General features: G+C 35.8%; 1 protein-coding gene across 10 annotated transcripts in view; it reads left to right on the top strand.

The window, feature by feature from the left end:
• The window catches only part of mycbp2 (MYC binding protein 2), a 121334-nt gene that overhangs the window by 84221 nt on the left and 10089 nt on the right, over positions 1-27024 (top strand). For 4 of the 10 annotated variants that reach the window (XM_042334238.1, XM_042334237.1, XM_042334236.1 and 1 more), the window contains 19 exons: positions 724-856; positions 1905-2030; positions 2772-2816; positions 12320-13972; positions 15090-15259; positions 15629-15873; positions 16731-16901; positions 17032-17219; positions 18281-18483; positions 19127-19276; positions 20672-20832; positions 21456-21612; positions 21983-22210; positions 23226-23291; positions 23877-24116; positions 24642-24731; positions 25042-25122; positions 25738-26004; positions 26688-26962. In XM_042334238.1, coding sequence (XP_042190172.1) covers positions 724-856; positions 1905-2030; positions 2772-2816; positions 12320-13972; positions 15090-15259; positions 15629-15873; positions 16731-16901; positions 17032-17219; positions 18281-18483; positions 19127-19276; positions 20672-20832; positions 21456-21612; positions 21983-22210; positions 23226-23291; positions 23877-24116; positions 24642-24731; positions 25042-25122; positions 25738-26004; positions 26688-26962 — 4649 coding nt within the window. Of the gene's footprint in view, positions 1-723; positions 857-1904; positions 2031-2771; positions 2817-8571; positions 8734-9175; positions 9269-12319; positions 13973-15089; positions 15260-15628; positions 15874-16730; positions 16902-17031; positions 17220-18280; positions 18484-19126; positions 19277-20671; positions 20833-21455; positions 21613-21982; positions 22211-23225; positions 23292-23876; positions 24117-24641; positions 24732-25041; positions 25123-25737; positions 26005-26687; positions 26963-27024 lie in introns of all 10 variants that reach the window. The other 6 variants (XM_042334239.1, XM_042334235.1, XM_042334231.1 and 3 more) reach the window with 6 other exon arrangements.

Genomic DNA, 27024 nt, shown 5'->3' with positions numbered 1-27024 from the left:
AAAATCTGCAATAAAATTCTTAATATAACTAACATTATGTAAATTAGTGTTAAGCTTTCCCTATGATCCGGTCTCCTCTTAGAGTTTATAATAGTCATTCAAACGGTTGCTGTAAACCAGGTTTTATTGAAATTGCTTGGAAGAACCTGGCATTTTTGTTTCTAAATCATCAACCAATGTTAAATGTTTGCAAAATTTAACCGTTGCAATAAGTGGAACTGTGACGGTTATCTATTTCACACAGTTCTAAGCCTGCAGTATTTTTTAAAACCCTTGACTCGGCCTTGAAGTTAGTTTGCAATAGAAAAGCCACTCCAATGTGGTGATTCTCATCGGTGGCCTATTCTTAATGTTGTTTGTGTTTAACCAGCAGTTATAGTATTTAAGGAACATCTAATAGTGATGCTGTACATTTTTGTTGTATTGTTTTTCCACAAAGCCTTAAATTGCCTGCATAACAAAAGTTACTCCAGTTGATTGACTGTGGTTGAAATTCAAAAAACAATCAAATAATCCAATACATATGTTCAATATTTGTGTTATAAGTGGCAAAGACAAAAAATTATAGTTGAAAAACTGTTCTTTTTCAAGTTAACTGCAGCACAACTGAAAGCTAAGACTTCTGAGAAATACAGTACTGTATTTATATGACTCATCTCTGCAGAGACCCTAAACAGATTATGCCAAATACAGAGCAGGACAAATATGTGATTTGTATAATAGGTGACAAACCCCGAAGGCACTTGGGTCCAGCTTGATAAGAACAGTATGGTGGGATTCTGTGAAAGTGATGATGGAGAGGCCTGGTCTTTGTCAAGAGACCGAGGTAGTAATCAGTACCTGAGACATGAAGAAGGTAAGTTGCTCACATTGGGATCCCATGAGTCCTGCCAAAAAATGGACCTGATAACAGAGAAAAGTCACTAATTGTAAATTAAAGACAGTTAAACCCTGGCTTACCAGGTATTTGGAATTCAGACCTAGCCAGGCCCGACACCAATATTTTTTTTAAATCCCCCCCCCCCCCCCCCCCCTCCTCCGCATTAGTCCAGCTAGCCAGGGTTTAAGCTTTTAAAGACTGAAGTAATGTTGAGTTGAAAACATAAGTCTAATTCTTCATTGGGATAATCCTTGTATTTGATATTAATCAATTGGTGGATCGCTTTTTGGGAGTGCTAATCCCTAAAAAAAAAAAAAGTTTTTTTGGGACACTGCTGTGTGCAATTGGCTGCCACGTTTTGCCCACAAAATATAGTCAATCCAATTTACAACATATTCTGTGAAGCGCTTTTGAGACGGCTCGTCAACATGATAAGGGTCTATATTAAATGCAAGGATAAATTCAATAATGTTAACTGAACATTACTAGACATGTCTAATCCATAGTATTTCACCCATGCAGCATGTCATTTCCCTTTGTGAACTCCATGCCTCGAGCTTCAAAATCTATATCCATTGCATCATGTAAAATTCTGCAAAGAAATTTCAAGGAAACTAAAAAAATGTTTTAAAAAATTCAAGAACTATTAAAACCGAGACTTTTCAAAGTTGAGTGTCCTATCACAGGCAAGTCCAGAAAGAATAGCAAGTATTTCTTCTTTCTGGTTTAATCACTGAAATAATGAAAAAGATCATTGTGAAGGAGATTTGGATAAATCCTTTTCCTAAACAAATCCTGGATACGAATAGATGTCCCATATAGCAAAAAGCTTTCTAACCCAGCATGTTTTAATCACTGCCAAATATTTTTATGGAAGTTAAATAAGTAGAAAGTAGGAAATAAGACCTCTGTACTCATACTCAGATTTTGAGTTCTGAAGTAGATATGCTTTTTAAACATAAGGATTAAGCTATTTCATTTACAATTCTCAACCAGAGATCTTAAAAGTACATTTCTTTAATAGAACAAGCACTGCTGGATCAAGCACCTCAGACACCGCCTCCAAGCCCATTTTCAGCTCAGGCATTCAGCAGGAGTTCGAGTTGTAACAACCCACAAGGTTTTGACTATAGCCTTGCAAATACCAAAGGTAAATACTATTTTTAAGTGTTTTGTTATTGCTATGAATTTGGTTGCTGCATTGATGATTTTTGCTATTCTTTACAAGCTGAAGCAGTTTCACCCTGGTTTATATAGTTTCTTTGTAAATTAGTACAAGGCATCCTTTGTATAATGTGCTATTCTTACCATGGGTTCGCTTATAACCTGGCCAGGCCATCTGGTTGTTTTCACTTTTTCTGCTGTTTAGGAAATGCTAAACTCAGGTGAAGTAAAGATCCACTGCAGTGGCCTTGCAGTGTTTTCACTTCTGATTTCTTACACGTGTTATCTCTCTCTAGTCCACCAACACATTGTGTTGTCTTTTTGACCATTATGCTTTTAAGTATCTTTATCTACTATATCAACTGTGTATAAAAAAGCTAAATTTTTAAAGGTAAAATTCATTGTTGCATTGATTTTTGCATATCTCGATTGCGATAATTTAAGGAACAAGGGTTCCATATTTTCTTGGCTCCGTATTTAGTACTGTAAAGGAGCATTTCATCATTCTCAGGTATAAAATTTGTTACTGTCCCATTTTGGAAGTAGATATTAACTGTAAAATGCAGCCTCATGCATGAGCACATTAAATCATGCTTCATGCCCTATCCACAATTCCATTTGCTTCCACTTGTTCATCAGACACATGAAGTCTTGCAAAACTATATTGGAAGCTTAGCCATGAATTAGCAGTGTTGGGCTAAACATATTTCAATGTTCTCTTTTAAAGATGAAGTCATTGCAGACCTCCATTCGGAGCCCTTTGCAGAACCTGGTAAGTAAGGGTTATATGCATTTGTTTTATACATACACTTGTACATTGCTTTTTCACTATAATAGAGCTGCTAAAGGCTGCATTTTGCCTGGCAACATGATAAAATTGTTCAAAAGCAAATACTGTATGTTCATAACCCTTGTCGGTGGCAAATTAGGTGTGTCCATGTGTGTCCATGTGGCCTTGTTTCAGTTTCAGAATGACATATTTTGATATACTCTTACTGCTGCTCCATCTATTAGTCCAAAGCTTAAGAGACCAATCTTCTTGTTTTCCCAATTTGTATTTTCTGACTTGAACCTGAGCCATTTTCATCAGTTTGCTGTGTTGCTGCAGAAGATCTTTTCTGATCACTATGAAAGTTATTTATCAAGATATTCTGTTTATTCAGAAACGTTCAAGTTAAAAGTTTCATTTTTTCGAGCAAGTTATGAGCATTTATAATAATTTTTAGTTAAATGTTTTAAATATATGATGTTTGTCAGTATAAACTATTCGTAAACTTGCTCATGATCCAAACAAAAAATCTTATTTACCATTCTCATTTTCTTAATTCAAATGAAATTCAGTTCATCTTTGTTGTATTGAATTCCTCCAAGTGTAACACTTAGGAATTCCTAAGCTCATCCCTTTTGTTAAATGTTACTCAACTGTCTTAGTCTTTAATGCGTACTTTTGCCATATTCAAAATGTTACTTCCACAAGAGTGGCACATTTTAGAAAAGGTTAAGACTCCTATTCATTTTTAAATTTCACATTGAATGGGAAAACAAATTGGTATTCAGCTGTGTTTAATTCTTGCTGGAAAGGATTTTAAGTACAGGGTGACCAAAAGTCTTATTTTTCAGCTACCTATTTAAAAAAAAATCATTTCTTTAAGACTTATTAGACATTGTAATGGTATCATGTCTTTTTGGTCACCGTGTGTAACCGTCTTATGCAGGCTAGTTAAGATGCATTTTGTCAAGATTGATTGAATATAAAAAGGTTTGATTGGACCTACTATGAAAAATTGTTTCTGAGTCCTCATTTCATCAACCTTTATGCCTTTGATAATCATTTTGCGGGTGAAACTCACATTCTCCCTCCTTCCTTAGTTGTTTCCACGTTGCGGACAATGCTAGAGCAATAGGTAAAATGGTTGATCTGCGAACAGGCATTAGCGAATCTGTTCTAAAGCTAGCTACTGGGATGTGTGTGGAACTACTCTACCTTGTCCTTGAATATATTTATTGCCAAAGTGAATGGCTTTGTGGAGCTTGTACCAGATATTCTGTTAACGGCTGCCTCACTCTCTTCCCTCCTTATATGCTCGGCAAGGTGAGCATTGGAAGGATATGGCCAAAATCAGTTATTGCCGCTAGATTTTACTATAAATTATTTCTGTAGAACATATACACCAACTTCAGATTCTTTAGCTTCACGTGCGGTTCTTCATTTGTTTGACAAGTTCATCAGAGGCATGGAAACGTACATGTTATGGATACTAACTTTACCCTGTACAGAAACAGCTGGACGATTGGGTTGCAAGAAGTTATTGTGGTAGGAATGGGTAAGGCTGTGGAGGGATTTAAATATAACGTTGAAGATCTGCTGAGGGATGAGGAACCAGTAGCAAAGAGGGCAAAATAATAGAGGGTAGCTTCCACTAATGGGTTGGAAAATAGGTTCATTGCACCTTAACTGAATTTGGTTATTTAGTATTTCCAAACAAAAATATGCAAAATTATTTAACTTTTTAATTCCTAGGAATCTAAAAAATGTTTTAAAACAGGTCTACATGTTTTGCTCTAATCTTAAAATTAGTCCGTACAGTATTTGCAGCGCTACAAACAGTGAACTGCAGTTTATTGGATCTCTCTTTACAGGGTGTATTTTATAAGACTTGTCATGTGTGGAGGAAGCAAATTGAGATGGAAAGTAAATTTCTTCTCCACTTGTTTAGTCTTCACATGCAAATCAATGAACTGTTATTTAACAGTTGGCAGGAAAAAGCCATGGAAAGCTGTACTTTTAATTGTTCAGATATTTGTCCATTCCCTTCAGCAACAAAGGTATCATTTTGATCATGTGCAGCAATGGTTTTGAAAGAGACTGCAAGCAAAACAACCAAACTCATGTCAGATGATATACACAGAAAGGAATGACTGAGAGGCAGTTGTGTCATTGTGTATGTGGAGGATTACCCATAGCAAGTCATCTAACGTGTCAATGCACGTGTTGTTTTGAGCTGCCAAATAAAAGATTGCTTCCCAAAGAGGAGATTCAAAGTGAATAATCATGATAAATTATTTCTAGCAAAATATAGATATAGAATGACTAACACATTACAGTGAACCCTGTGAAAGACTTTGAGATGCCCTGACATGAAATGCACTGTATGAAATGCAAGGATTATTATGATCAGGTGAGTCTTTGATCTTAATGTGATGGTGCACCTCTTTATTCTCCATGACTGTTCTGCTGTCAGCATCTTGCTAACTTTTTTTAACTAGTTTAATTTCAATCATCAATCAAACAGAATTTGAATAGTGAACAAGTCATAGTGTTCGGGTGCCTTTATTTTTGCATTATCTTGTCAATTGTTGATAATCGGTAGCTGTTGGTTTTGCATTGGTCAAAAGATTCAGGTTGAATCATTGGCTTTCTGTGGTATAAGCAGCTTGTATAATTAAAACCCTTAGAAGAAATTAGAACATCACTCAGTCTTTCATATATCGTAAGTTCATAGACTCCAATTCCTACATAAACTTTAATCACATGGCAAATTGGGATTTTTTCTTGAAATTGATTTTGCTCAAAGAGTCAGGTTTTCTAGTTGACCGACAGGCAAATCCGTTGGGCATCCCTTAGACAGTGGAAGAGTAGGATAGTGATAGCTGGATAAGCAGCAACAAGCTTGCCAGGCAATGCTCTTAATGGTGAGATATACATTGTTAGCTGGTTAAATTCCAGCAATATCCCAATGCAATTCTGGGTTCCCTGAGCCTTGACTCTTGTCAACCTGTACCTGATACTGGCTGGATACTTAAGTATTTGTGCACCTGTCCCTGGAGAGAGTGCACATTCTATTCCAGGGAAATTTCCATGTGTAAATGGAAAACACTTAAGCGTGTTGATAGTTTCTGCTTTTATCAGATATCTGGCTAACAAAACCGATTACACTGTGGAAGCATGTCTTTAAGTAGCAGGTGAAAGTAATGCTTGAGAGTTTCTAAATATCCCAATGTAGCCTACAAAATTTAGCCTCAAAACAGTTCCATGTATGACTCCTGATAGGGACACTAGATGGGGCCACTAGAAGCACACAGAGGATCAGGCAGGACTGATACCCATGTTCTTGATGTTATCTCTCCTTTACTGGTATTGCCTACTCATTTGTTCAGTAGTCTTGTTATACTGGCTGTGATACTAGGCAGAGACTGCATCTAACACTTAACAAAGCAATGGATCCTAGCAAAATTAAAGGATACCGTGAGAAAAGTTTAAGCGCTACGTTTCATGGGGTTAGCTGAGATTCAAGAGAACTTCTCCAAAGTAGGGTGTACATATATCAAAGAATTTTAGCCTTTGAGTTGCAAACCTTCTGCTTACTACTCCACAAAATTTTTTATTAGACCAGGACACTGTTACTTTTGCTTCTTATTTGATTCATAAAAGGAAGGGAATTTTTTTTTCCATGCTGTACTTGAGGATTTTGATGTAAATAGCAATCATTGCATTTGATAAAGTGTCTTATTGCAACATCGAGACATCTCAAAGTGGTTCACAGATTTTACTAGGAAATGTAATGGCTATTTGTAGGCAATACGTCTGTTTTCAATTCTAACAATTAGTTTGTGGGACATTGCTGTGCTGTTTGTGGGACATTGCTGTGCACAAAAATGACTTTTGCATTTGACTACAAACACACAGTGACTTCCATTTTGCAGTAAGTGCTTTGGGACATCACCCCCCCCCCCCACCCCCACCCCATGTGAAAGGTGCTATATCAAATGTAAAGATCATTACCATTTTCTATGTTTGAAAAGGTAGTTTTTTTACTTGCAAGACAATTGTAACACCCCACAACTTAATCTTTTGAATTTTAACCATGATTCATTTCCTAATCTTAGCAATGTCAATTATTTCTATAACTGGTTAACGGTGGATTGGACAGTCTTAAAGCAATGTCCAGGGAGAGAGTTCTTTGTTGAGCCTATTATAAATAAAAGTTGGTGTGTTGCTGGTATCATAGTTTTACTTGGGTTATTAGTAGCTTCCGCTCTTGTTTCCAGTCAGATCAGAATTAAATGGATCTTCTCCAAGGTGTTCCCAGCCCTGGAACATAAATGGACTGTCCAGTCGGTAAAGAGGCAGATCTCAGAACTACTCTAAAAGAGAGGATTTCTTACAACAGCTGAAATATAATTTTAAGAACAGTGGTTTTTTTCTAAGATTACTAAGATTTCTAAGAATCAAAAAGATTACTTTTTGAAACAAAAAGTAATTCTGGATGTTACTTGAAAAGGTACTACTTGAAAAGAGAAGGAAATTTCTCCCACTGATTTAGCTGATAATCTCCCGAATAAAATAGGCAATTCACCTCGTGGCTGTTTATGGCTCATTACTAGAAAATTTGCTGCTGCGTTCTACAAAATACACATTACAGTTCACATTACAGTAAATCCTTTATCAAATGCAACGTTTATTATATTATTATACCAATAAAAGGTAGGCATGTAATGACTTAGAATCCTGCATCTGATTGTTTTTAACTTAAATTGTAAATTTGAAAAGGAATTTGAAAAACAAATTGTGACATTTCTGAAAAGTTAGTGAAACCAAACAGGTTTAAATTTCATAAATATAGAATTGGGGGAATTTTGTCAAACCTTTTAAATTGTTACCTGTTTAACGTGAAATCAGTATTCGGGTGATGTCAAAGTGTAAATCTTTCTACAAATAATTCCCAATCACGATTTACAAATTATTTTGGAGATGTTTCTGACAAATAATTGCTCAAAAAGACCTCACAGACCTCAAAACATTGGGGTAATCTACAGGATTAATAACCCAACTAAAGACGAGCAAAACTTTCACTTTTATAAATCAGGTTCAAAAATGTAATGTCTGTAACGAAAATTACATTTAGCCATTTACTGCAACTAAAATGTATAATTGCCGAATTGCATTATTTATAAATTATCAAATTGTCGTGTGACATTTCCTTATTTTCTTGCTAAGTGTGCTACTAGGAACCTGTGGTTTTCTGATTCAATTCTCAGCAAAATGCATTATTTTTAGCGTACCTTTAAAGCACCTTTCAGCCGCTCATTTATTTAAAGCATGGACTTCAACTTTTGTCTGTTTTGCTAATATTGTCATGCTCTAAGTCTAACCCATGAAAGAAATCGCAGAAGGAAAGTGCATGTTGTTTTGGGAAATTGATGTAGAGAAAAAATAACTTGTTTCTGGAAGAGTACAAATGAAGTCACTTTGCAGAATACTAAAGTTTATAATTTTAGCACAATAAATTAGACATGTGACCCAGTGTGACACGATTACACAAAATATCAGAAGAAAGTGGATTAATGGATTGACATGTCTTGATTCACTACATATGGTTGAATTTGCTGCATTACTGGTGACATGAAAACATTAATAAAATTATACCATGTTCCTCAGACTTTCATGTAAATGTTGTATCATTGGAGGGTCTCAATTGAGAAAGTAAGGAACCAAACCTAGTCTTATGTAATTTTACCTGCTGCAGGTGACCAGCTGAGTGCCATGCTGAATACCATTCAGTCACAGCCTTTCCTCCCAGCTTCTAGCGTCTTTGGTCAAGCTGCAAAGCCTTCCTCTTCCCTTATTCACAGCCCATTTGTGTTTGGACAGTTCCTTTCCTTGCCGCAGTCTCAACCACAGCTTCCGAGTAAGTTTGTCTGTCTCGCCTGCCTATCGTTCCATTCTGTGGCTTTGCTGTTGCTGTTTTCATGAATACTCTCAACCATAGGTACAATATTGGTTTTAAAAAAAAGATTTGTATCCCTTTATGCAAATATTACAGTATTGTATTTATTTCATACAGTACTGGTAACTTGCGTGGATTGTAGTGCAGTGTGCTGCTTTCAAAGGTTCTATTGTATATGCAATGACAAAAACAATTGCCTCTTCTGATTCCATTCCATCAGCATTGAGGACATGTCATGACAAACTAATTAATCACACAAACTAAGGCAATTAAACCTGAAGGAATTTTGGTACCATTCATTTGACTAAATCTGTTCTTTTCTCTCAATACATCTCTAAACGGCTTCTTTGCTTATTCTTGCTGCTGTACTTTGCTGCTTATCTACCACTGTTTTCCTCTGTAGACACTTCATCCCGCAGGCTTACTTCACGTGACCGTTCATACAAAAGTAGCGGTCCAGCAGGACCAGGTCTCTCTAAATCTCAGAAGTCAAAGGGTGGGTATGTCTGTAGCTATTAAGAAATGGGTTCTTTGATTATTGAACTCCTGCAGAGGATAACAGTGCAGCTTTTGCTTATAAGATCTATGTTCAACTTTCTTTTACTCATTTTTATATTGTTTAATAACCCTACATAGGCCGTATAAGGCTTTATAGAATGATTACTGGATGATTTTTAATGCTATGTTTCAGTTTGTTTTATATTTTAAAAATCAACTATGTATAGAATTAAAAAGGTATGGAAGATATTAGATTAAGAAGTATTCTCTTTAAATTAAGATGCTGTAGTTTGTTCCCATGTTTATCAACAACGTTGCATGTTTCTCTTTTGAAAATCGTTTCAGTATTGCTGACTTTTCTTGTCAACACGTATGATGGATGAGTGGTGAATATAATCCCAGTTCAGGAGATTAGACTTTCTGTTGTATTTACAAATATTGTATACCAAGTGTGTGGATACCATTATTGCAGTTACTTAAAAAATTAACAGCAAATACATAATGGGATTGGAAACATATTTGGAAACTAGAAACCACTTAACAAAAGGTGTTTTGTGAATGAAATTACAGGATTACGATGAAATTTGATAAATCCAGGAAAAAATCTGATTTTGAAAGCCTGAAATGGCCATTTTGTGGCCAGCGTTTTGCTTTACAAACTTTTGTCAGACACACTGTTTGTTCTCCATCTAGAAACTGCTTTAAAGGAAAAAACTGGCTGTAGTAGCTAGGTGGAAGTCAGCACAAATACTTCCAGTTTGCAGATTTCACGTTTTCAACCCCAATTTTGATACTAAAACAAGAACATTGTTTCTATGAATTTTTGCACACAAATAGCCTTTTAAGATGATTTAAAAGCTGAGCAAATTTTCCAAATCAGACTAATCAAAGTTCCCAGTTTGCTTGTCTTTGTCTTTAAAAAAACCCAGAATATTCTGAATGTATTCTTACTAGATTATTACTGCTGCTGTTTCTTACAATAGTCAATTTGTTCACTTTTCCTTTAAACTGTGGAACTTCTCTAGGAAAAATCTCAGTGCTAAATGCTGGGTTGATGTTCCCAGCAGTGTTGCCTTAAATTTTGTAATGTTAGAATATAAACAGTTACTTCTAGGGAATATACATGTAGGATACATCCGGTGTAAATTGAGCACCTTACCTATCGATAATGTAGGCGAGTACTATTAGAAAATTTCACCCAAGTTTTGTAGTGTACATCTTGTCTTAAAATCTACGGTTGTACTGAACTGTGGAACATTCTTAAATGTAGTCTCAATTTGGAAGCCAATTTTCTTTTTTTCATGAAAAACTTCCAAATTAAGACCGCAATTTTAAAATATCCACAATTCTGTGCTACTTAAAGTTCAAAGATTAAAAACAAATTGATTTCTTGCCGTTTATAGCCATAAAGTATGCTGATTTGTTTTACTTTGTATCAGTTTATCATCTCCCTGCAGAATATAGATGTGAATATCAAAGATCTGCAGAGAAAGGGAAATCAAAATATTTTCATTAATATTTACAAACTAGGAATGTATTATTTAACGTTTTTTATAACTGGATTTAGATTAGAAACGTATTTTACAAAGAAAAGCTCCTCCAATTCCTTTTATCCCTCCACACACTTTCTCATTTTAAGTGAACCATTTTATTTAATCGCAGATTTACTCCCCAATCTTGGTACGTTTAGAGGCAAAAATTATAATCTTGTGGCTATGTACGTAGATCAGCATGCTCATTGCATTTGTGTTAAAGACTATAAAATCTCTTATTGGAATCCTTCCAGAAGCCCAAATGCTGAATTGCATTTCTCTGTAATACATTTAGTTCCTTTGATATGATCTGTTAAAAATAACTCCCATTATAGCCTGATCAGAAAAATGGTCTAATTTGCAATATTCACAATTTTAGATTCATGACATTAATTCTAAATGTTGACTTGCTATATTCTCAAAGACAGTTAGTTATCACAAGTCAGCAAAGTCTGAAAAATGGTTGTTGAGCAAAACAACGATAGGAACGGCCGGCTGTTTTGTTGCATAATCTTTTTTTTGTATCTTGCCAATTTAGGATTCACAATATGTGCCAACTGTTAATTTTGTCAAGTGGAAGTCTCAAACCAAAAGTTTCAGTGAGGACAATCAGACTTAAATATTTAAACAAAATATATACAGGTTCATACAATATATACAAGTTGTTTATACATACACACTGGTTAATTATCAAAAACGATCAGTGTCCATTTCCTGCACACATCTTCATTATTTATCTAATTATGTTGCCTGCCTTGAATTCAAGTTTCTATGATACTCTGTTTCTTCCTAACATTCATAATACGCCAGGCTGTACCATCCATATATTCAAATGTTGATAAACCTATTTCTTTGGAATTTTTTTTAGTTGATTATCCTAGGAATTTATTCAAAAATGTTATAGCCTGAGACAATAGTGCATATTAATAACTGTATGGTCTTTCTTTGCATCTTGCCAATTTAGGATTCGCAATGTGTGCCAACTGCCAATTTTGTCAAGTGGAAGTCTCAAACCAAAAGTTGCAGTGAGCACAAAGAATCAGACCTAAACATTTAAATAAAATATATACAAGTGAGATTATCATCTCACTCGGGTTAAGAATGGTGCATGATATCAGGAAATCAAGACAAAGTAGAGAGAAAAGTAGTCAACCAAAATGAAAATTCTGTTGCAGACAAAAGAGTCTATAGAAGTTTTGCCGTTTCTCATCTTAAAAGATCTAATGTTTCAGAATGTCTTGCTGTTGATACTATTTTAGTTTCCATGCCCAGAAGTAGGGACTTTACAAAATTGTAAGAATTTCTTCCTGTAAAATAAAAACCTATTATCTATGGAAAAGTTTTTTTTAAATATCCTTTCTTACCACGCGTTTTGCCTACAGGAATGGAAAATTAAAATAATGCGTGTAGATAGAAAGTGGTGTTACATGAATTTTGTAATTCTTTGCAACTAGACATGTTGTGATTAATTATAGAAACCTAAATGATTGCTTCTCAAAACTGCTTGTGATTTTCAGGTGACCGAGGGAACGTGGTAATGTCTGCAAGACCTTCCTCACCATCTCGAAACTTTGATCTTTTATACAAACACAAAACTGAAAACCGATCGCCAAAAAATGACAGCCGGGTGAGCAAAGCTGCTACAGAACAAACAAAGACGAAAAACGGAGAAAGTCTATCCGCAAGTGAATCCCTTTTGCTTAAATCGGATGCTGCCAAATTGAGATCAGATTCTCACAGCCGATCACTTTCACCAAACCACAACACGCTACAGTCCCTAAAATCAGATGGGAAAACCACCTCTGGACTTAGAGCAGAGTCACCAGCACCAGTAACACGGTCAGGATCAAAGCAAAAGTCATTGTCATCTGGAAAAGGCAGCCCATCGAGTCCTAATTCTCAACGGTCAAGTTCTCCACTTGAAAGAAACTTAACTCCAAAAGCCAATACGTCCTCAAAGGTGAGATTGGATCCTCCACGGGAAAGATCAAAATCGGATTCATATACTCTGGATCCTGATACGCTGCGTAAGAAAAAACTTACCCTGACAGAGCCTATACGAGGAAGATCAACTTCTCCAAAACCCAAAGTAATGTCTAAAGAAGCAAAACCTGCTGTAAGCCCAGAAAACAGAGCACCATCTCCCCATGTGGTACAAGAGAATCTTCACGATGAAATTGTAGCTATTTGCACATCCAGTACTCTAACAACAAACAGCAATTCAGATTCGGTCACTGATGAAATGGCTGATGTGAGAAGCAGTGAGGACTCTTCTCCAAAGGTCCACTTCAGCATTGGAAAAGCCCCACCCAAAGAGGAGCAAGAAACAAGGTCTTCTCCTAAGGTCAGTCGTAAGAACACTGCCAGACATACCAGACCTAAAAAGGAAAAAATTGGACCTATTTTCAAGGGAGAAAACAGCAAATCTACTGAGCCAGCAAAACAAGCAATGTCGCCTTCTGTAGCAGAATGTGCTCGTGCAGTATTTGCCGCATTTCTTTGGCATGAAGGAATTGTCCACGATGCCATGGCCTGCTCGTCTTTCTTGAAATTCAATCCTGAACTCACTAAGGAACACGCCCCAGTGAGAAATAACCTCCATAGTCAACAAGGTATAGATGAAAGAGAAACCAAGCTAAAGAACAGGCATTCATTGGAAATATCATCTGCTTTAAATATGTTCAATATTTCTCCTCATGGTCCAGACATATCCAAAATGGGAAGTATTAATAAAAACAAAGTTCTCTCAATGCTGAAAGAGCCCCCATTGCCTGAGAAAAATGAAGATGGAAAAGGAGATTCAACGACTTATGAACCTTCTAGCCATCATTCTACGAAGGTTCGATCTCCTTTGCCTCTTACTTTACAGCATCTTGTGGCTTTTTGGGAGGACATTTCAATGGCCACTATAAAAGCAGCAACTCAGAACATGATCTTTCCCAGCCCTGGTTCCAGTGCCATTTTAAAGAAAAAGGAAAATGAGAAAGATGGCAAAAAAAGTAAGAAGGAAAAGAAGAAGAAAGATAAAGCAGAGGCAAGACCAAGAGGAAATCTCTTTGGGGAAATGGCACAACTTGCAATGGGAGGACCTGAGAAGGACACAATATGTGAGCTGTGTGGGGAATCGCATCAATATCCAGTCACGTATCACATGCGACAAGTTCATCCAGGTAAATAACTAACTTTTGTTGCAGTCTTGCCAATAAGTGTCAGAATGCACAAGGGTGAGTAGACAGTACAGCTATGCTAAACCTTTCCAGAACAGGTCACTGGGTAACAATTGGGAGCAGTAAACTTACCTGTTTCACTTTTCCTCCTCCCTGTCCCTTAATCACTTCAACCTGGGTATGCTAAGGGCAGGGATGCATTGCAGAGGCCTCTGGTCTATTGGAAAGCTGTGCCATGGCCCATCCTATCCTGCAACTGGATTGGAGGCAGGGCGGGGGGCTATGATACAGATCTTCAATAGACAGAGGTCTGTCTCTGCAATGGATCTGAGCATTTGCATCCAATCTCCACTCAGCACCTGCACCATTCATAGGATAAGGCAAGAGGCTTCTGCATTACAAGTCTTATAGGACTATTTATCCATTCAACTTTACATTGTAAGTACTTACACAAATTTCTAGATTGTGATAAGTTATGTGATAAGTGGAGTGACCAGTAAAACTGAGTCCCTTATTAACATTTAGCATGGGAAGCAGCTGGGATATTGATAGCATAGCTACCTAAGTGATGGTGACTAGTTAAGCCTGTTTCTTATCAGGAGTTTACTGTATCTGCTTCCATATTTATATTGAATTCATAATAATTAAGCTGCAATTAGATTTTCCGAAGCATAAAAGTAGTAAATGTATGAATCATGTTTAATTAATCTTGTTTAAGATTTCCATAAGGATTTTTTATGTTTCTATAAACTGACCAAATGGTCGAGGTTGACACTAGGGCACTGCTGGTGGAGCACTGCATTGACATAGATTCAATTATTGTGATAAAATATTAGACCGAGATCCCATCTACCTGTACAGGTGTAAAAGGCCTGTACATGGCATTACTCCAAACAAAAAAAAGAGAATTTCTTGCATTTTACAGAAACTTAGTCAAGCACTTTGAAATCTTCTCAATGTTATAGAAGCTATAACAAATACAAGGATTATTATGTTTACAAAAAATGTAAGTTTTTTAATAAAAATGTGAGCAAATGGCATGCGTTCAAAGGTTTGTTTACAAGCTTAGTATAATGTTTTTGTGGCTGAATAAAAGGATATTACTTTTTCTATTCTGAAGGCTGTGGCCGTTATGCTGGGGGACAGGGCTATAATAGCATTGGTCATTTCTGTGGTGGATGGGCAGGAAACTGTGGGGACGGTGGAGTTGGAGGAAGCACGTGGTATTTGGTGTGTGACCGGTGCAGAGAAAAATACCTTCGTGAAAAACAAGCTGCAGCTCGAGAAAAGGTATGTTTTCCACACCCTTTATATAAAAAAAAGCTAATAGAAAGCAATTAGATAACTGGCACCTTGTGGAAAATGTTCCAAAGTTCTACTTTAGACAGCACAATTTGTGATTTAAATCATACTCTCTGATTCTTTGGTTCTCGAATGGCGCTTACAAATAGGGTTATTTGACAGGAGTTGCATCTTAATGTTGCAGATCTTTTAAATATTTTTGAACCTATAAACGCATGTGTTTATGCTATAGGTGCACTGTATATATGCAGCTTGAATTTCACCTGGCTTATTTTTTTTAAATAGTTTATAAACTGGCTGTTTTATTGTTTAATAATAAAAAATAAAATTCTAAATGGTAGTACTTTTTATTTTCAGGTTAAGCAAGCCAGGAAAAAACCTGTACAGGTTAAGACTCCTCGAGCCTTGCCCTCCATGGAAGCTCATCAAGTGATTAAAGCAAATGCTGTGTTCCTCCTCTCGCTGAGTAGTGCAGCAGAACCAAATATGCTTTCTTACCAAATCCCAAAGCCATTCCATTCACAGCTTCCAAGTGTGAAAGAGGGCATCTCTAATGATCTGTCCAATAAGTATCCATGCCTTTATCTACAGACTTTGGCAAGGTAAAGTATAAAGAAATTACTCAAACATAATCAGGTTTCCTTTAGAATAAAATTCTGGCAAGATCACAGTATCAAATCAGAATGATATTGTGATCTCATTAGTTACTACTTCCCCATTACACAACAATGAATGAATATGAAACAGAACGTTACATTAGTAATTTATATTCTGATTTCGTTTTGACTGGTTGAAAGTGTCTTACCCCTTGGAGTTTGAAGTAATAGGATATGAATTTACACTTTATGGAACATTATTGTCACAATCTTCTTCTACACTGGCTGAGATGGAGTACAGGCTAGAAGAGTTTAACCTTGAGACCTTCCTGGTCACTGCACTAAGCACTGTCCACTGAGCAATTTGAGAAACTAACGTAGTAATCTTTTTATAAGAAAACATATGGCTAGGGAGAGGATTATCCATTAAAGAGCAAGTAAGAATTAGCAGCAATATCTCATACGTAAACAGCTTGAAACTTGATACTAATATTTCATGGTCATTGACTTTAATTAATATGGTGCACACTATACTGGGTGCAGTCATCGAGGTAGAATCCATATTAGCTTTTTAGGACAAAACTAGATGGATATCTAAATTGAATATTTTTCAGGGTTAATGAGAAAACCCAGGTAAATAAAACTGAATGGATTACTCTTGCCAATAGGCTGACAATTATGATGAAATGTCTGTGCTGTAGATTTCTAGTGTTCTTTAATGAAATGCAGTTTTATTAAGCTAGGTCCACTGCTTTTGACAAGCTTGAAAACATTTATTGTTGACATTGTATCTTCATGTAAAACTATTTTATGCATTATTGCAATTTAGCTTTAAAGGGTATAATTGTTTAACTTTTCTTAAGCAGACAGCATTCAGAGAATTTTGCCGGGTATCATGATGATCACCTCTTCCAAGATGAAATGAGATACCTTCGCTCCACCTCTGTACCAGCACCATATATATCAGTCACTCCAGATGCTTGCCCCCATGTCTTTGATGAACCAGAAACAAATCTGAAATCAATGCCGCCTAGGTATTTCCATAGTAGAATTGCATGCTGTTAAAACATAGTGTTAAAATAAACTACTTCTTACAATTTGATAAAGTTTGTAAACTTTTGTTTGAAGATTTATTACTGACATATCTAATGCTTCTCTTTACAGTCTTGAAACAAGCCCTATAATGGAAAGTGATACAACAAAGCGAAGTGTCTTCCAGCGATCATACTCTGTAGTAGCATCAGAATATGACAAACAGCACTCAATCTCACCTGCTCGTGTGAAAGCTATTCCAAGACGGAGAGTTAACAGTGGTGATGCAGGTGAAAGTTTCTTCTGCTATTTTAACAATGGTACCTTTTTTTTCATTCAAAATATTTTATTAAGCCTAGATTCCAAAAATGTATTAGATTTCACCAAAGCCATTGTAACACCTTAAAGTATATCAATTGAAAAGCATATATTTGGGTAAATTGTGTGTATGTATCATGCTTGTATTTTGCCAAATGCTGGAAGATTCCCTTAGGTTCTTACAGTTTTTCATTCACAGTCAGCTGTTTTTGAAAGGCGGAGTGGAACCTTGATCCTTCAATTTCATAGAACTGTAAACAAAGAAAATATGACCATGTGCTAAGGAGCACTGTGGTAGTGAGAATTATTTTTGACAAATGCAGTTTTGCATGTATTGAAAGTCATCAAACCTTCCCAAATATGATCAATATACTCTTGTGTCCCATTTCAACAGTTTAGAATCAGGATTATAATTGTTTACAAAATATGTGTCCTGCAAATTTAGAGAACTTCTCTAATTATGAATCATGTACCCAATCTAATCGGAACCTTTTAACAACCCAGTCGTTCAGCACTCCTATCCTCCAAACCATGACAATTGTTTCAACTGTATCCTTCAGATAATTTACTGGATTAGTTGTGTATGAGAATCTGTATATGACCTAGAATAATTTTTTTAATTGAATTGAATGGAATTGAATTGAATTGAATGGAATTGAATGGAATTGAATGGAATTGAATAGTAATTGTTTTAACTGAAAAAACATATATTTCACACGAAAATCAAAAAATTTTAGATTTTTTTTAAAAGAACATTTATTCATCAAGGAGTATTTCAGATTTCAATAAAATGCACAAGGTTTTATGAAAAAGTGTTTGTCCATGAAAAAACATTTATCAATGTTCCCAAGTTAGAATAGCATATTGTGTGAAAATTAAGTACATCTTAATTAAGATCTATACCATTAATATTAAGATCTATGCTATTTCTTCAGCTCTTCTGTCTAGACAACATATTAATTTCATTATTAGTTTGCTCTAGCTCTAAATATTGACTGAATGATATGATCAAATCAATTTGATACAAGTCTTTCAACTTTGATGGTCTTTTTTTAAAAAAAAGCAGAAGTGGGGTCTTCTCTTCTTCGACATCCATCGCCTGAGCTTTCTCGTCTCATCTCAGCTCACAGTTCACTCTCCAAGGGAGAGCGAAATTTCCAGTGGCCTGTACTAGCATTTGTTATACAACATCATGATTTGGAGGGACTGGAAATGGCTATGAAACATGCTTTAAGGAAATCTGCTTGCAGAGTGTATGCAATGGAGGTTAGTAAGCAAATGTGTACAATTTTGAGCATTTAGAAATGTCTTCATATAATTTGTGCATATGACAATGGAATATTATTCCAGTGGAATATTGTTCTAGTGGAGTCCTGCAGCTCAGTGTTGAGAACAATCACCTCGCAAGTGAGAAACCTGGGTTTGATTCCCAGCAGGGCAAAACCTTGGGCAACTTTCCTTACTCCACGAGCCTAATAATCCTGAAAGAAAAAAAACAATAATAAATTGGTCACTTCAATCCACGACTGTTTGTGGGACACTGCTGTGCGCAATTGGCTGCCACGTTTTGCCCACAAATATACAATCAATTCACATTACAGTATATTCTGTGAAGTGCTTTGAGACATCTAGAAGACGTGAAAAGCGCTATATCAAATGCAAGGATTATTAATAATATTGAAATAGAATATTTACAGTGGAACTTCTACCTGCCATATTAGAGAGGACCTTCCTCTGCACCAAAAAAGTCCACGAGATAATTTCAAGTGGAGAATGAAGTGCTACTGTATGAAATCAAGGCATTGATTGTACTTAATGTAGTTTTACTTCCAGCTACCCTATTACATATTAAAATAATGTCAAATATCTAAACTCAACATTTTGAAACTTGTGTTTTATATTTTAACAGGCTTTCAACTGGCTGTTGTGCAACGTCATTCAGACAATTGCTCTCCATGATATTCTTTGGCATTTTGTGGCATCACTAACTCCTGCTCCCATGGAATTTGAAGATGAAGAAATCGATGATAACAAAGTGAACAAAGAAAATATAGAACCGGTTAGTGAATTGCTGTTGTCTGATGCAACATCTTGCTTGTCATAAGATAAATCATTACTCTGTGTGAATGTCTGATCTGTGCAAGGTTTTCCTGAACGATCATTTTCAAAAGTCTAAGATAACCAATCCCAGGGCAGAATAAGAAATTAAGTAAATTCTCTCCATCATTATATGTAACATTTCTCAAAAGCATTGAATTTTGCAATCATGTAGAGGAACAATCTTGAAGATTTCAAATGATACACCAATATGGTACTTATAGAAAATATACCAGAAGTTGATAATAAACAGCCTTCACGGATCCATCTTACAGTGGTAACTAGTCAAATGGCTGTTATCCAGTTGTACCAACATTTATTTCAATTACCAAGTGAATACATTATTTTTTTGGTAGTAATAACTGTGCTGGAGAAACTTAAGTTTGTGGAGTCCTGTAGCTCAGTGGTTAGAGCACTCGCTTTGCAAGTGAGAGACCTGAGTTCAATTCCAGGCAGAGGGCGAAACCTTGGGCAAGTTTCCTTACTCCACACGCCTAATAATAATCCCTCCAAAACCAAAAACAATAATAAATTGGTCATTTTCAATCTATGACTGTTTGTGGGACATTGCTGTACGCAATTGGCTGCTGCGTTCCCCCACAAATATACAGTCAATTCACTTTACAGTGTGTTGTGTGAAGCGCTTTGGGACGTCCTACCGACATGAAAAGCGCTATATCAAATGCAAGGATTATTATTATTATTAAGTTAAATGGCACACTACTCTTGTGAACTCACCTGTTAGCTCACACAAAATGCTATGGCTGCATTAATAATGTCATGAAGTACTTTTGTGGCATCAGGAACTCTAGTATATTGTAGGGGGGTTTTATTTTGTGTTTGTGCAGAATCTTTCTGAAATATTTAAGCAGTAACACTTAATAATTTTTGTTGTGCATGTGGTCCTGCTCGTGAAGTCTCAACCTTAACCTTCAGGCACATTTTTTCCTGTAATGGTGGTGATGCTGTTCTCATATTGTAATCCATGCCTTGCCAGAGTGAAACAACCAAATTGAGATTATTTATTGTGGCAGCACAGAAAATGTGGCTATGGCTGCCAGACAGTAATTACTTTATGTCCCTCAGCACACATCCTGAAGGTGAAAGAATAATACTTTTTGTTATTTATGTAGGAGTTGGTCTTATTTTGAGGTCATCCAACCTCTTGAAAGGATATTTTTTGTTGGTGTTCCAAAGCTGAAAAGGCTGAGATTGGAAGTTAGTTTGGGGCCAAGGTAGAAATAGCTCAGTACATTAAACCTGTTAGTCTGAACAAGGATGTGAAGGTCAATACAAGTATAATCTTAAACCATGCTGCTATGTGAAAGTTTTTGACTATTTTATTTATCTAACCCAGGAAAAAGACACTGGAGTCTGTGAGCACCCTTTGTCGGATATTGTGATTGCAGGAGAAGCAGCTCATCCTCTACCTCAGACTTTCCATCGCCTGCTGCAAACTATCTCAGACCTGATGATGTCACTCCCAAGTGGCAGCTCACTGCAGCAGATGGCATTACGGTAAGTTACCGGTTTGTGTTATTATCTGTGGAAAAATAAAATACCATCCATAAGGAGGATGTGTGATTCATATAACATTTTATCTTGTATTTGATTTTGCAAACGGAAGAGGAAGTACTGAATTAAGTACTGAATAAGTGATTAATTCAGAAGCATCTCACAACTTTATCTGCATAAAATGTTCTGATCTTTTGTGCTTCTGTTCTGTCTTCCTCTCCCTTATTTTGTTCCACCCATATCCAAGCATGCACAGAGCAAAATGGGAAGTGGTTTACCGTTTTATTAAATATGTTCACAAATCATGCAGAATTTTTTAATTTATGTGTACATCAAACTCGGTTTATACATTGGGACTCCAGATTCCATGTGCTATTAGTGAAATATGAAACCAATATAGAACCCAGTATTGGAAAAGAATACTATGTATAGAGGCACTGGATACAATTAAATGCATTACAAAACTGCTTCAACCTGAAGATGTACCATCAGGCTTCCTGTTTGTCAAATACTGTACTGGATGGATTTTCTCTTTGTCCCCCCCCCCCTCCCCCCACACACCCTCCAGTATGGCAGATGCCTAAAAAAAATGGTTATCTATTAATATGTATTGTTTTCACATCTAGATGCTGGAGTCTGAAATTTAAACAGTCTGATCATCAGTTTCTTCATCAGAGCAATGTTTTTCATCACATTAATAACATTCTTTCCAAGTCTGATGATGGGGACAGTGAAGAAAGCTTCAACATTAGCGTGCAGTCTGGTTATGAAGTCTTGAACCAGGTAGAACACATCTTTGCTTTTAGACAAGAACATTATTGTGTTTCAAAAACAGAAATTGTAAAAATGAGTGGTAATGATTTTTATTGTTTGGGGAAGTGAACCATAGGCCACTGCGTTTAAGAAATTGGCATTCAAGTAAAGTGGTAGAAGCAGGTCCATGGTGCATTTCAAGAGGAAAGTAGATTGGTATATGAAAAAAAGGGCTTGAATGGGCATGGGGTAGGGCAGTAGATTAAATGGACAACCTGCTTTGAGATACAAGGATCATGTCAAACTTACATAAGCAAAATGTTGAATGCATTGACAATTTTTATTTTATCATATTACATGATCAATGTTTTTATTTTTTTGTGGGTTTTTATCTCCACAGCAGGAACTAGGTATTGTAACCTGTTTGAAAGACCTTACTGGGATTTTAGATATTAAGACATCAAGTAGACCAGCCATGATTGGTAGTTTGACGGATGGATCCACTGAAACCTTCTGGGAGTCAGGAGATGAAGACAAAAATAAAACCAAGAGCATAACCATAAATTGTGTCAAAGGAATCTGTGCTCGTTATGTGTTTGTTCATGTGGACAACTCTAGAGACTTGGGGGTAAGAACTAGAAATTTAACAACAATGCATTTCAACAGAATGATTATACAAGTAATATTGGGTGCTTTTTGGAGTTACTTAGTCAGTTTCTGGAACTATAGCGCAGTTAGAACTTTTTAAACAGTTATTAATTAACTTTAAAGAACTGCAATACTACTGTTACTACCGGGTGAAGAGTGCTATATATATGCAAATTGTTCTTGATATTGTTTTTGGTCAACAGTCGAACTTCCACAGTAGAATAATTCCATACGTAATTCCTGTACTGGATTGTTTAACTGACCTGAAATCAATAAATTTAAAATTAATTTGGTTCGGAATCATTTTGTACAACATGCCCCAGTCAAAGTCTTTATAACAATACAAGAATGAGGTTAGACACCAGAGGATGAGGATTCGACTGCAAAAGCTGAACCTGTTTCCACTGGAAACGATGATTTTAATGACATTTTTTCAGATCCTAATGCATATAGATAAGGACTCCATTTATATGGCTGATATATGATGACGATAAAGGTTTAATCACCAGCTCAGAAAAATTTTAAAAAAGTTTAAATTTAGTCACTTTACTCAGAACAGGGGTCTGAATGTCGAAAGCAATTTTCACGGGAAATCTATGGAGCTGGATATAGTTGACAATTTAAAAAAGGAATTAGATACATTTATGAAGCTAACTTTTTGAAGAGGGTTAGAATTAGATAGAGAACAATCATACTTAGGAAATGCCACTGGTCTTATACATTCCTTTGTTTGCAGGAATAAAATATCATAAGATAGATCTGAAGGACATTCATGTTTTTCTCAATTCTTGACTTACCTGAAAGATACTGGGGACAAATTAAGCTCACATGAGACAGCAACAACAAGAAGATTATATTTGTACAGCGCCTTTCATGTCGGGAGGACATCCCAAGGCACTGGACAGAGTACAACATTTCAGACTTATGTAAGATTTAAAGAAAAGTTTCTCAAATGATCCCTGAACTTTATTTTCCTTTTTTTAAAAATAATATAGAATAAGGTTTCTTCAATGACCTTCTTCTCTGGAAAAACAACAGAAGATTTAAGTAGAATTAAACAGGTAGGAGTTTTAAGAAACTGATTCTGAATGTTTTTTTTAAATATTTAGTAAATTTTGGACAGATTTGTCATTTTAAAGTTTGCTGCTTTACAGTTTATACAATTTTCCGAAATGTCACTTTACATTCGTAAATCAGAAGATTGAGATTGTTTCTTTGCTATTCAATTTATGTCTGATACACCTGCTAAATACTGATTAATTGCTTTCGTAACTAATATGAAGCAAGCCATTTTCATGAACGAAAAAATCCATGTGTGTGTATTGTATAAAATGGCTATCATCCAAGACCCTGAGATCCACAAGACCTATGTTTTCAATTTCTTCCCTGTTGTTTTCAAAGTTACAAAAACATTTTTTTTAAACTCTGTGTAGGAGATGCTTACAATTTCACTTTTCAACCTTTATCACTGCAAACTCATTGATGGTTGGTGCTGATCTCGTAATGGGATGAGTTCCAAGCTTCCACTTTTTCACCTGACTTCTATAACACTAATTTTATACTTACAGAGTCTGTCCGTAAACTAAACTTGTTTTAGTAATATGCATGGATCTACTTTTTCTTCTCCCTTATCACCCTGTTCTCAGACTGACATGGATTCCAGACATATGGGATGGGTAACCAGCGAGCTTCCTGGAGGAGACAATTATATTATTAAAATTGAGCTCAAAGGCCCTGAGAATACATTGCGAGTACGGCAAGTCAAAGTTCTTGGATGGAGGGAAAATGAAAGCATCAAAATTGGTGAAGAAATTTCAGCAAGTGTAGCTCAACAGAAGAATTGTGAAGCAGAGACCCTAAGAGTTTTTAGACTTATTACCTCACAGGTACATCCATTTTATTAAATACATTAGTTTTGTCTTGGAAGTGCTAACTTTCAATAATTGCTTTCAAGATGCACGTGTTGTGTTATTGTGCAACATTTAAAGGGCAGGCTCTTGAGTATATCAGAAATGTATGGTATTTTAAAATAATTAAATAAAGAAAACCATGCATTTCTGCAGGTAAATTGTAAATGCATCAATTACTCGGCCTGTGCATGTTGCTGAAAAAATCCTTTCCAGATAGGTTTCCAAGGAAGGAAACTAAATTAGTATTGTTTGAATCTGCATAAACATTTATTACTGCTTATGATATGAGCGTTTTACTCAGTTTTATAATCACAAATTAACTTTTTTGCTTTTCCAATGTTTATTTGGTTTTATTTTGCATTACTTTGTTTAGTTAATACAACTTGGCTTCAGTGGAGTATGAACACCAGGATGGACTAGATGGGCCGAATGGCTTAATTCCATTTTATGTAACTCTATGTAACATTTTGATGTGTAGCTAACTTTATATAACTTCTCTAGGTGTTTGGGAAACTAATTTCTGGTGATGCAGAGCCGACACCTGAACAAGAAGATAAGACTATTTTGTCTTCACCTGAAGGAGAAGAAAAGGTATGAATATTATGATATTGGAAGCTTCTTTGCAGATAAATACAACTCCCAGTTTGTGGATATCAGGAATCAAACACTAATGATCCATTTAATAACTAGTTCCTACTTTTTATTTCATGATGCACTACATAGATAATGGCTAAAACATTTTATTCAAGATTCTTTTAACAATAAATATGGGTTTGCAGAACTTTAAACTGGTTTTACATATGTTTAATGCTATGCAAAACATCTTGCAGTTATTATAAGTGAGTCTTCTGATCCAATTAATCTGCACATCAACTTACTAGATTTAATCTTTTGATAAAAGGCACCATCAGATGCAGATTTGAAAGAACATATGGTTGGAATCATATTTAGCAGAAGCAAGCTAACCAATCTCCAGAAACAGGTTAGTTCTATATACGAGTGTCAAAAATGTCTTCTACTAATTAATATGTTGTTATAATTCCTGTTTTTCATGTGAATTTCCTGTAAATCAAAACAAAAGAGCCCTTGTTTGCTAAATTGATTAAACTATTTCGCAAGTTTAAAGACCAATGAATCAATCTTTGAAATAATGTACAGAAATTTTTATAATGTATAAGCCACTTGGCTTAGGAAGTCCCTATACACAAAATTGGATAAATAAACCTAATTTAATCCCCCCGCCGTCCCTCTCTTCTGAACCGCACACACCAGATTTGGACGAGATTTATCTGCGAAGTTATAGTCTATCACTTGTGGCATAAGTGCAATCTGGTCAATGTTACACTTCAAAAATACTTTTTCCCTCTTCAGATACTATCCAGGCTGCAAATTGATTTATTTAGAACAATCCATTTATGCTGCTGGTGTTTTAATTCACGTTACTTAACAGCATATGTTTTTAAGTAGCTTTTTACTCTTCATATAATTTTCAATTGCAATACCTCCTTTGGAAACTGATACTTGTATAAGTATTTTTAAATTTAAAAAAAAACTCTTGATTCGGCTTATGAGACCTGCTGTGCTTTTTTTTAAAAAGGTCTGTGCTCATATAGTTCAAGCCATACGAATGGAGGCCACCCGTGTGCGAGAGGAATGGGAACATGCCATCTCCAGCAAGGAGAATGCCAATTCTCAGCCAAACGATGAGGATGCCTCCTCAGATGCTTACTGTTTTGAGCTGCTCTCAATGGTTCTTGCTTTGAGTGGTTCCAATGTGGGAAGGCAGTACTTGGCCCAACAGCTCACTTTACTGCAAGACCTTTTTTCTTTACTGCATACAGCTTCTCCCAGAGTGCAAAGACAGGTCAGTAATCAATGTTAATTTTCTTGGTTAAAACATTGCACAATACCTGTACCATTAAACATATTGTTTTGAATATGGATCTGAAAGATAATCCCTATTACTGATACTTGTGGTTCTTAAATAAAGCTTTCTTCATGTAAGCAGTAATGGGATATTTGTTTATGAACTTAGGAATCAGGGTTAAAAATTGCCCAAGTGGAGTACATGTACTGACCATGGCTGGAATAGAGGAAATTTCTCAGCGATGAAATTTCACTAGTTGGTCTTAGTTTCTTATTCCATCCCAAAGCAAATTTCTTATTATATTTGCCTCAGTTTTTGCTGAATAAAATAGAATAATACATTAGAACCACAAAATAAATTTTCAAAAGAAGTGGGCATCTAAAAACTTACCCCATGGTATTTGCAGCATTTTCTCTCTTACTCACTTCCCCAAACAGAGAAACAAGTGAACATTGTTAATTTGAATTTATCTCAACCTTTGATCCATTATTACCTATAAAATGTCCAATAGATGTAATCAATATATGTGAGTAAATCTAACTGCAATACCTGAATTAACAACCAGTTTCATAAAGGTTTAGTTGTTGAGTGTAATGTGCTGTGATAGCATATTTATTTATGTGATATTTCTAATGAACCTTTTATGTCAAACTTATATCATTGTAAATTCTTGATTGCAGGTAACATCGTTGCTCCGCCGTGTGTTGCCGGAAGTAACACCAGTACGTCTTGCTAGTATAATAGGTGTGAAGTCTCTTCCACCAGCGGACATCAGTGATATCATTCATTCCACAGAGAAAGGAGATTGGAGTAAATTAGGAATTCTGGACATGTTCCTGGGATGCATTGCCAAAGGACTCACTGTACAGTTAAAAGCCAAAGGCAGTAGTTTCCCTGGTACAGCTGCTGGGAAAGGGGTGACCACAGTTACGTTACCTTCAGTTTTCAACTCTGGGTAAGAATGACTGATTAAATTGATATCAGGTGTTTACTGTTTTGAGCTGCTCTCAATGGTTC

Source organism: Callorhinchus milii, unplaced genomic scaffold (assembly GCF_018977255.1).
Source record: "Callorhinchus milii isolate IMCB2004 unplaced genomic scaffold, IMCB_Cmil_1.0 Scaffold4, whole genome shotgun sequence".
NCBI lineage: Eukaryota > Metazoa > Chordata > Chondrichthyes > Chimaeriformes > Callorhinchidae > Callorhinchus > Callorhinchus milii.
The sequence above is the reverse complement of the archived record's forward strand: the minus strand, read 5'-3'. Positions and strand labels throughout refer to the sequence as shown.